General features: G+C 34.4%; 1 protein-coding gene across 1 annotated transcript; it reads right to left on the minus strand.

The window, feature by feature from the left end:
• Positions 1-367: 367 nt before the first annotated feature.
• Positions 368-3552, minus strand: LOC108484127 (pectinesterase/pectinesterase inhibitor PPE8B-like). The gene is made up of 3 exons (XM_017787799.2): positions 2870-3552; positions 2216-2761; positions 368-1226 (listed from the first exon to the last, which is right to left on the minus strand). The coding sequence occupies exons 1-3, from the start codon at positions 3168-3170 to the stop codon at positions 529-531; spliced, it is 1545 nt and encodes a 514-aa protein (XP_017643288.1). The 5' UTR covers positions 3171-3552; the 3' UTR covers positions 368-528.
• Positions 3553-12022: the final 8470 nt, after the last annotated feature.

A 12022-nucleotide genomic window follows, 5' to 3' on the forward strand; every position in this document is an offset into this window, starting at 1 on the left:
AATAATTTAAATAAATTTTTTTATTTTTTAACTTAATAAAATGCCACATCAACAATTTTCATATGACTTAACAAGAAATTATGCCACATGGATAATGGGGTTAGTGAAATGTAAAAATTGAACCCAAATTAAAGCTTAATGTATACAAATGCACCAAATTAAAGTTAATCTATAACATTGCAGATTCTATCAAAGCTCATGTATAATTTTAATATTTATTCCTTATACTTATAGTAATATATAATATTATAGGTCAAATTTGACTTAATAAACGTAAAATATGTTAATATAACGCTTAAACTCAGTCCTAAGCTGTCTCGCCCAATACATGAAACAACTCTCAAAATTAATATTAGTTCAAATACTATTATATTAAATGTAATCTTTAATAATTTCATTCATCATTTCTGATAGATTAAAAAAAATCTAAACAAAAGAAAAAAGAAAAAAACCTCTCTAGTGTTATATGAAAGGGATTTTATATTAGAAAAACATAAATGAAGTATTGAAGCTGCGTTGATTACTTATTTATGCTCCTAATCCGGCAGTGTATTTAACGCCGGTTGACGGTAACCATAGGTCCCCTTCGATCAATCGAGCCACTGTAAAATTGCCAGCTTGAGCCGAGTTATTCAATGCATGGTAGCCAGGCCATTGAACCCTGCCACCAAGGCCAGCCCCAGGCCCAAAATTCATGAACTCAGCATAATACAATGTGTCCAAAGCAAAATCTTGGTTCCATTCAAGCCACCCTTGTGGCCTTACAGCATTTCCAATGTAGGATTGCATGATTATGGTCCTTGAATACAGCTTCCAGGGTCTCCCAAGGTATGTAGGAGTAGAGTTAACGAAAGGTAACAAATCCGCATCAGCTGAGATGTTGCAGAATTGGATCGAGAACCCTGTCGGCTGGTTCGGGTCTTTCCGGCCTTGTGCGGTGATCGTGTTCTTCTGGTTCGGTAGGCCTTGCTTGGCTAGGATTTGACAGTTTTGGAATACTACGGAGGCGTCACCAAATATGAAATCCACGGTGCCAGTGATCTTACATTCTCGGAAAAATTGACGCATTGTGTGAGTGTAGAGTGAATCTTGGTAGCCCTTAATGGCACATCGGAAGAAAAGTGATTGGTCAGAGTCCGATCGCAATGCTACCGCTTGGTGTTTTTGGGGTCCTGCTGTGTTCTCAAATGTTATGTCCCTTGCTATGAATCCTCTTCCGCTTACAGCTGCAGATTTTAGGACAAAAGCATTCCATGCATATCAGAATATTAATGATCCTATCATTTATTCTTTCCCTAAATCTATTTATTTCACATAGCATATTTATTTCTAGATATTTCTTTTTTTCTTATCTCATCTGTTTTCTTATTTTTATTAATAAAGTTTTGGTGAAATTATGATTTTCTTCTCTAGAGATTCGGTACCTATACATTTTGATATCAGTACTTTTATATATATATATATATATTGATACAATACTTAAAATTATTAACAAATTAAAATTATTAACAAATTCTTGCTAAACTCTTAAATAAGAGAATAAACACATTTCAGTGCGCTCGAATCAATATCCTTTTGCATTGATAATAAACAATGTCAATGTCAACTAAAAATTAAGAATCAATCAACCAATACCTATATTTTAGTTTAACATAATTTCGTCAATTTAATCCTCTTACCAAGAAAATCACTAACCCGGGTAAAAAAAAAATTCATAATCAACTTTAGTTATTGAATTTGAAATTTTAGTAACAGATAACCGATAGATATAATCGCCAAATTGAATCTATAATTAAAAAAAACGCATAAACTGTCCGAATCGAAATCAACTAAACCGATTGAGTCGATTTTAACTTAAAATTACTTTCCCCAAGTTTAATTATGTGGATTGAATTATTAATTTTTAAAGTGATCAAAATGTAATTTCTCTGCCCAGGCCACCTATCTCTCTGTAGAATTAATAATTTTTGAAGGGATAAAAAATGAAATAACTAATATGAAATGAGCCTTAGTCTTAACTTGTAGTTAATAATGGCCCAAACCCACGAGCTGAAGGAGGTAGGCTAGTTGGTCCAGTAGGGCAGTGAGCAACCCTTGCATTGAATTTTGCTTATACTATAATGTGTGGTCAGGTAGGCTCAGGTTTCCTCCCTCATTTCAAGAAAACCATCAACACAAATATTAAAGAAAAATGGCTTAAATTTAGAATACTGACCGAATGTTGCTGATCGAAATGTGGTCCAACCATCAACAAAGCTTCGGTTCCCTGATATGATTGTCCCATTTATTCCATCACCAACCATCATCAGGTTCCATTTCTTCTTTTTGATTTCCACATTCTCTTTATACAAACCCTTCTTGATGTAAATCACATATCGCTTCATACTGTAATCAGGGGCTGCTGCCACAGCATCCATTATGTTAGTAAAGGTCCCTGTCCCGTCTAATGCAACCACAACATCGGCTGTTACCCCGTTTGCTTGCAACAGTATCTGGTCTTCCCTTTCGAACCATGATGGGAAACGGTTCTTCTCTGCAACTTTCCTTTCAACGTTGGATCTGGAATCGGGACCTGGTGGTTGCACCATGGTGAGAAGGTCACTGACCAGTGAAGTGACTTGGTTCAGACCCCCTGCTACAACTGTTTTGGCGATGCCATTTGTACCCTCGAACCCTTCAATGCATGTCTCCTGATTTGCCATTGCAGCACTCAACCATGTCCTTAAATCAGAAGCTACATCACCGGTGCTGTTGTGTTTACCTACAAATTATAGTTGAAATTACAGTTAACCAGAGAGACCACAAAAGTTGCATGTGATCACAAGTACTTTCTGATTAAAAGTTAAAGCAACAAAGGGAGAGTAAGTACCATTTGGATTCTGGGAAGCAGACAGAGACCAGCTTAGCTGATCAGCAGAAAAATCCAAGAGATCAAGGCAATCAGAAATGGCATTAGAAAGTCGAAAATCACCAAAAAAGCTGCCAAACTGAGAAACGATGGGGATCACTTTTCTTATAGCATCAATGGTGGTCCTTAGAGAGCCTGCAAACTCAGCAGGTGGCACATTTACCGGAAATTCATGGCTGCTACCGGCATTGGAACTGGAGTAGAAACAAAGAGCAAGCGAGAAGAGCAAGAAATAGGAAGAGGGTGAGGAAAATTTTGGCATGTTTATGGGCAATAAAAAAAGAATGAAGAAATGTACTTGGAAATTAAAGAAAAAAGGATAGCATGTCGTGAAGAAGACGCAGGGAGAGAGAGGTGTAAATGATATTTATGGAGGAGAGAGTGGGGAGTTCTGCTGGGAGGAAGGTGAAGGAATTAAAGAGGGAAGTTGAATCTTGAAGATGACCGATGACTGACGACTTGGGTGACATGAATCATGGTTTCAGTGACACAGTGACAGCGTTGCTTGTGGCCAGTTTATCTTTGTGTCGGCGGTGAAAAAAGTGACGATATATATATATATATTTTTAATTGCAACCAACAGACTCGGAAATTCTAGCGAACGCTAGCTTCCGTAAGTTCCAGTTTAGTACCAACGTAGACTACTGAGTAATCCGGTAAAAATACTACAAAAGTAATATGAAAATATAAAAAGTACTAAGGAATATAAAAAAATTATAAATGGGTATTAAAATTATGAGAAAGTATCAAATATTATTTATCTTAAAACAATATTTTTATTTAATTTTTAATATTTTAATATTTATCCTTATACATAACAAAGTTATTGGTATGGAAAATTGTTATTTTAAAATATCAAATTTTGGTTCACCCCAACAAAATTTTTATTTTGAAAAATAATATTTTTATTTCAAAGATGAATTTCTCATTTAAAAAAAAAAACTTATGAAAGAGTATCAAAATATATGAGAGAATATAAAAAACTACAAGGGAATACAAAGGTCGGCTTTGGGAGTGTGGCCTCCCAAGACCTAGGGCTAGAAAGGGTCTAAATTTTTTTTCTTCAGCTTTTAATATGGGAAAAAAAATCTTCAATTTTTTAAGACTTTTGATTAATGCTTCATAGCATGCAGGAAAAAAATAGAAAAGAAAATAAAAGGGACCTTCAATTCTTCACCATAAACATTTCATCTTCAACTTCTAGGCTTCTCCAAATCACCTCTAGTTCCTAAATTTTAACTCCTACCATTAAAATTAATGGAAAATTTTAATTTCCCCCAAAAATATCAATGGTTACTAGCATTCAACCTTCTTTATTTTTCCATAACCATGACAATAGGAGAAAATTTCTGCAAGTTAGATAAGGCCAAATTTCATTTGAGTAATACATCATTCGTTAGTCATCAACATCAATCAATTCAAGTTATTAATTTTTACTTTATATTTGAGAGGTTGAGAGCTTGAGATTCTAAAATAATTTTTCTGACAGTCGACAGTGCCTTTGAAGTGGTTATGCCAGATTGCTAGTATTCAACAGGCTGCTACGCCTGCTTATTGCCCATGGTGCCTCCCATCTGTGGTTTGTTGGATTACCATTGTTGCAAGTATAATTCTCCCTCTTTCCTTTTCGTTCTTGCAATTTTTTCATTCTTAATTTGATGACATATTTGGGTCTTAACTAATAAAGTCATTAAGTTAGCCTTATATTTAGCTTCTCCCCCTAATTCATTTTTTGATGAACCATAGTATAGTATACTACTGCATACCCTTTCTATAACACTCTTAACTAGTATCGGTAATTAGACTAGGTTACGGAGTATTATGACACATATTGAAACAATTTCCAGCATTAAACCAATCATTTATTCAACTAAGCATCAACATTCAAAACTACGTTTCATTCATAGAAAAAATACATTTACAGGCCCTAAAATGAGCTTACGTGGCCATAAAATTAATTTAGAAACAATTAGGAACTAAATTGAATCAAAACAGATAAGTATGGAAAACTTGAAAATTTTGGAAATAGAGGTCACACGGTCGTATGGATTAGGAACATGACTGTGTCTCAGCCCATGTGCCCACCCGTGTAACTCATTGACTTGGGTCCTATGGCCGTGTCGAATGTCATGTGCCAGACCGTGTGGGTATTTGAAATATGGTCATACAGCCGTGTCACAGACCGTGTGCCATGTCGTGTGAAACCTGCACCTAAAAATCACTTTGAGTGTGACACACGACCATGTGACAGTCTGTGTCCCAGGCTGTGTGCACCTAAAGTTTGATTCCAAAACAAGACATTTCGACACTAATACCTTAGGTGTCAAGACAAACCATAATCAGCTATAAACATGCTTTCAAACACCTACAATTGAGTAAAAAACATACCTATTTCATACAATTTATGTACCTAACCAATGTGCCCTTAATGACGCCACAAATTTCATACATGTGGATTAAACATTTCATTTAAAACATCACCATCTTATCTAAGTTATTCAATCCACAATAATGCCTTCAAATACTAAATGCCAAACTTCATAACCAAGGCAAATCAAGCGTGTCCATTTTATAGTTTAACTACCTTATGATCATTCCATATATTCTATCACCATAAGATTTACCAAATCCAAAACAATACCTATCAACCAAAAGCACAAACATTGCCATACCAAAATAATATCAACATGAAACATAACTTACCAATTCACAACCATAAGAGTTTAATTACAACTCAACTAACATATTAATCTTAGCCACATCAAACCCTATATACATGCCACAATCAAAATGACTCAAAGACAAAAACTACAAAAAAGAGTCTGGATAGTGTGAGAGTTGAAGTTGATCCGTCTGAATCGTTTTGTAAAACATTAACTACAGAAACAAAACAAAGCGAGTAATCTTATGAAGCTTAGTAAGTCCATAGTCAAAATTCAATTTAACTTGCCTTAACTCATAATAGATCATTAATTAACTTAAATCATTAAACCCTGACAACCATTTTCATAGTCACATATCATTAGTACCAAAATATTCAAACATATAATTCGATATACATAATGGCTCAAGTTAAAACTATTCACGCTTCCATACATATTCACATATATATCCAAACTAGTCATTATACATAACTTCAATTCATGGAATGATTTTACATTTAATCATAAAGTTTCATGGCCCGTTAAACTATAGCAAATTGACTCGGATACTCGGGTTTCCTCCAAAACATACCAGAGAGCATCGAAATGCTAACAGAGGCATTGTAGTGCAAATACAGAGGCATTGAAGTGCAAACAGGGGCATCGAAGTGCAAATAGAGGCACCAAAGTATAATCCCATACAAGCGCTCATACTAACCTTATTAGCATGTCAATCATATCCTAACCGTTTACTACATTCAACCGAGCATTATAATTAAATTCACAATATTGATAAATCAATCATTTAAAGGCACTTCTTATTTTCATACACATACCATAAATCCTTTATATTCATTTCAATTTTGTGCAACCACAAAATTCATCACTTCTGAATATTCATTTATCATTTGTACTCAATCACAACATTTAATAATTTATAGGTAAATAATGAAATTTCACATTAAATACAATTATCCAGCAAACATTAACACTTACACTATGAACTTACTTATTATATACCAATGGTTGACTCGTAGTGACAATTCCGTAATTTTTCTTTTTCTTTGGTTATCCTCTATTAGAATCAAATATTGAACTATAATAATTAAATTCAATTTTATCAAATTCAATTACATATTCTAACTCAATTTTATGCATATGACCCTTAAGTTTTCATTATTTACACATTTCCCTAAACTTTTACATTTCTCACGGATTAGTCCCAAAACCCGAAACTCCAAATTTAACAAGATTTTTCAAATACCCATGCTAGCCGAAGATATTCCTATACTAGTATAGTCCATATTTATTCAAAAGTCACACAAGTTCTATGTAAATTTTAACATTTAATCAAATTGGTCCTTTAACTAAAAACTAACAAAAATCACTTCACAAACTAGTTCTAAATCAACAACCAAGACTACAAATTTATCATTTAACATCAAAACTAACTAAGATTCATTAATGGCAAAAACCAAAATCCTTAGTAGTTTAAAAAACGAAGATACGAGTTAATTGGAACTAGTTGCAAAGATCTCAAAAACATAAAAATTACAAGAGACGGTTATAAATTCGCTTACATTCAAGAATTTCAAATGGCTGAACCTTCAACACTCTCCCATGGTTTCTTTCTTTCAATTTTTCGGTGCAAACATACTAAGGAAGATGATGATAATTATTCTTTTACTTTTCTTGAACTTATAATTGTTTAATTACCATATTACCCTTTAATAAAATTTACATTTTAACCTATTTCCAACCCTTGACCATCCATACTAAATAAAAAAAAGTATATTTGCTATATAAAACCTCCCGCTTACATTAATTAGGCCACTTAGTCACTAAAATCAATAGTAATTAAGTTTAGCATCATTTACAAATTAATCCTTTTTAACTAATTAACCAGTCAAACATTAAAATTTCTAAACCGAACTTTCACATAACAAAATAATATCTCCTACTAAATATTTAGAGCTCGGTTTACAGAAACAATATCTCGATACTTCATTTTCTGAAACCACTTGACTTTTGGGACAAACCACTATGCTTAACTATTTATTCAATTAATTAAAATTCATCCAATCAAAATTAAATATAAATTTTGGTAGACTCATATAATTTAAATGCTAATTATTTTGATCTTATTCATCAGATTTGTGGTCCTGAAATCACTATTTTCAATACCACTGAAAACGGGCTGTTATACTTTCTTTATGACTTTATGCGATTGAAATTTTAATTATTTTTGTTACTCATTTAATTTTTTAGTTGCATTTCACTCACAAATAATTGGATATTGTTAATTACCATGTCTGTTTATAATTGATTATTATAATTATATTTATAGAATTCCAATGACTCGATTTGAGTTTTGAAATTAGCAATTGTGAAAGCAAATATTCAACATGGAATTCTTTTATCAGGTGCTATTATTTTATTTTCTTGTGGTACTTGAGTATCTGATTTATCTTTTATCTACAATGTTACCTAAAAAACATTTATCTAGAAGTGAAAAAAAGAAAAAGAGAAAACGTGCTAAAGAGTTTAAAAAATCACAGCAAGGTGCTATTGATAAATTTTTTTAAAAAAAAGTAGTTTCTAATGAAAATTTGGATCAATCAAATGAAAGTTTACATAATGATGTCAATGAGAATGATGAAATTAATGATCTAAATGAGCCTTGTTAAGGTATTTTTCTCTTTCGTATAATGGGCTGGGCTCATTAATGTTGGTGAAGTCGATACACATTCTCCACTTACCACTAGCCTTCTTCACCATTACTACATTTGAAACCCAGTTAGGGTATGCAACCTCTTTGATGAATCCAATTGACATCAATTTTCCCACTTCCTGTCTTATGATTTCTACAACTTGAGTCGCAAACTTTCTTTTCTTTTGTTTCACTGGCTTAGCCTTAGGGAGAACATTTAATCTATGAAAAATTATCCGACGATCCACCTTTGGCATATCTACAACTGACCAGGCAAAAATATTAGCATTTGCCTTTAAGCAGTTTACCAAGTTCTCCATTTCCTCTACTTTTAATGTTGATGAAATCTTAACCACCTTGTCTACATTATCGTAAAATAATTGCAAAGTTTCCAAAACTTCTGCAGCTTTTGGTTTCTTTGCTCTTTCCCCATTCCTAGCATCCAAACTGTCCAAGTCAAAAAGTTGACTATCTGCCCCTGTTTGTTGTGAGCTATGCCCCTACTACACCTGTTTGCATGTTTGCTTCACAGACAACATATGGCATTGTCTAGTTGTTCTCTAATCGAACTAAATGAATCCTATACCAGTTCTTGTAGGAAACTTGATCTTAATGCAAAAGGTCGTTACCATCATCTTGGCCATTCTAATTATGGAACACCTAAAGATAGCGTCGCATGTCATAGGATGATCGACTATAAAAACAAGACATTACTCAGTCATGGTAATGGGCAAAGTGATGCAACCCTTTACCTCAACAAGATGGTTCGCGAAACCATACAATAGGCTCGTCCTCTTCAGCGCTTGCTCTTTCAAACCCATTTTCTGATAAGCTTCCCTTGTCAATACCTCAGCTGCGCTGCCACTATCCATTAGTATCCTTTTCACCTCAAAACCTACAATAGTTGTCGAAGCCATCATCGGATCATTTCCTTCTTTATCGCAAACTAATTCTTCATCTTTATTACTAAAATCCACTCACCATTTTTCCTACTGACATAACACTCCTGAGATATGCCTTTCTCTTCGTATTAGATGTAACACCCTTTAACTCCTACTTGTCACTGAAACAGGGTTACGAAGCATTATCAGAACTTTCAGAACATTTTACAAATAATTCATGTAAATTACTATTCATTAACTGAGATCATTCAAAACATCCCTTAATTGGACCCTCGAGGCCTAATACAAGCATTAGAATCGAGTTGGGACTTAATCGGGAAATCTAAGACTTTTTCGTGAAATTTCAAAATTTTCTAAGTTACAAGGCTAACACACTCGTATGCCCCGAGGGACATTGTAATACCCCTTACCCGTACCTGAGACCGGGACACTGTAACATTCTCGGGTATTTTCAGAAAATACGTGTTATAAAATTTCATTCTAATTTAAAACCGATTAAACAACTTCATAGCGTCTCGATTATGGACTTACGAGGTCCAAAACATACATTAAAAGTGATCTGGGATTAAACTGAAAACTATAGAAAATTTTTGTAAAATTCCTAGGGTTATGCCTCACACGCCTATGTGGAGGCAAAGCACATGCCCGTGTGCTTGGGGACACGCCCATGACCCCACCCGTGTTGAATTATTACGATTTATTTTTCATTTCGAACCTACAAGGATTTTCACACGGCCAAGCACGTGCCCTTATCCCTCTCACGCCTTAGACACGCCCGTGTCCAAAAACCCGGACATTGTTTTTATGACATCATCATTCATTTTGAGGCACACGGCCAAGGCACACGCCCGTGTGCTAGGCCATGCCCTCCACAAGGTTGAGACACATGGCTGTGTCTCTACCCTTGTGTTTACTACTATGCAAATTGACCTAAAATTTTAGGTGCAAGGGACACACAGCCAGGCAACACGCCTATGGGGCTACTCGTGTGTTATACACGGCCTAGACATATGCCCGTGTGGTCCTTTTTAGGGCTATTTTCCAAGCCTTTGGTCACCCTTTATCATCCATACACACTTAAAGACTTCAATGGTGTTTAACATGGCCTAATCATACTCTTAAACAACCTTAGCATAACCCAATTGCATGTCAACCTCATCTCATCTGTTTAGTACATGCTAAATTATCCTTTTTGTATTAGGGATTAACATAGCACATTTTACATTTAGGCCATGTTATAACCATATACCATTATATGCTATGTCCACTATCAAATTATTAGGTTCCATTTCAATCATTCATTCATGATAAACCTCATCACCATATCTCATGAAACATTTAATCATAGACATGCATCACTAGTAGGTTTACTACCTACATCAATATGCGCCGTATCTCATGGCCATATACAAAAGAATAAGTATATCATTTAGGCCCTTACATTGGCTGGCCAAATGACACATATAACAAAATAACCAAAAATCCTATACATGCCATTAAACAAAATGAAAGTATCTATATACTAAAGCAAGACAAGTCGATAGTGTGTTGATTCTCCAACCGTCTTCCAATCTTCACGAGTCCACAAGCTCTGTAAGACAGGGAAAAGAGAAGGGGGTAAGCATTTATATGCTTAGTAAGTTCGGATAACTGAAAAGTAAACTTACAGGTTAATTAACATACAACCATATTTAGGCAATAATTCCAACAAGCATGAAATAGTTTCCCTATCACATGCACTCAATCATCAAGTTAGTCTCATAACAATACATCATGTCATTAGTCTTAGATGAGCTCATCAATTCAATATTTCCATTCTTTATTTCTTAGGTTAATCCCGTTGAATTTCTCTAAAATCTCGATGGATAGCTCAATTACCATCAAGTCACACAAATGATCATCTCGAGTACGCACTCTCAATTAAGTCCGGACTAGTAATCTCATGCATGGGTAAATTGAGCTATAAGTCCGGACTAGTAATCTTAATTACCATCAAGTCACACAAGTGATCATCTCGAGTACGCATGCATGGGTAAGCATTTATATGCTTAGTAAGTCCGAACTAGTAATCTCATGCATGGGTAAATTTTTGAACATAAACCCTAGCTTGAAATATGGGTAGAAATAGTGAAAGCATGTTACGAGGATTTCAAAAATACGAAGAACGTTAAAAATAGGGCTAGGGAGCACTTACTATTGAGCTTGAAAATGTTGAAAACCTTAGCTATGGAGACCCTTAGAATTTCGGCAGCATAGAGAAGAAAATAATCTGATTTTAGCTTGATTTTTCCCTTTTTATTTTGTTTATTACCAAATGACCAAAATGCCCTTCTTTACTAAACTTCTAAAATTTTCCATGCATGCCCATTTTTTTCCAAAAATTTAGAAATTAGGAAAATTACTCTTTAAGGACCTCTAATTAATATTCCAAAGCAATTTCATACAAATTGCTTCTAGAATCCAAGTTTTACAATTTATTCAATTTGGTCCCTAATTTCCAAGTGGACACATTACACATAGAATTTCTTCATGAAACTTTAACACATGTTTATTTTCATATCCTAGACCTCATAGTGATCATAAAATAATTATCTTAATGTCAGGTTCCAAAACCACCATTCCGACTAAGCCCTAATTCAGGATGTTACATTTCTCCCCCTCAGAGACTTTCGTCCTTGAAAGTTTTACCAGTAAATAGGTTCGGATATTGACTTTTCATGGTTTCTTCAGGTTCTCATGTGGCCTCTTCTACTCCGTGTCTATGCCATAAGGCTTTCACCAAGGCTATATTCTTATTCCTCAATTGTTTGACTTCTCGAGCCACAATCTTGACCGGTTCTTCAACATAAGTCATGTTCTG

The sequence above is a fragment of the Gossypium arboreum genome, chromosome 6 (genome assembly GCF_025698485.1).
Source record: "Gossypium arboreum isolate Shixiya-1 chromosome 6, ASM2569848v2, whole genome shotgun sequence".
In the NCBI taxonomy this organism is placed as follows: Eukaryota; Viridiplantae; Streptophyta; class Magnoliopsida; order Malvales; family Malvaceae; genus Gossypium; species Gossypium arboreum.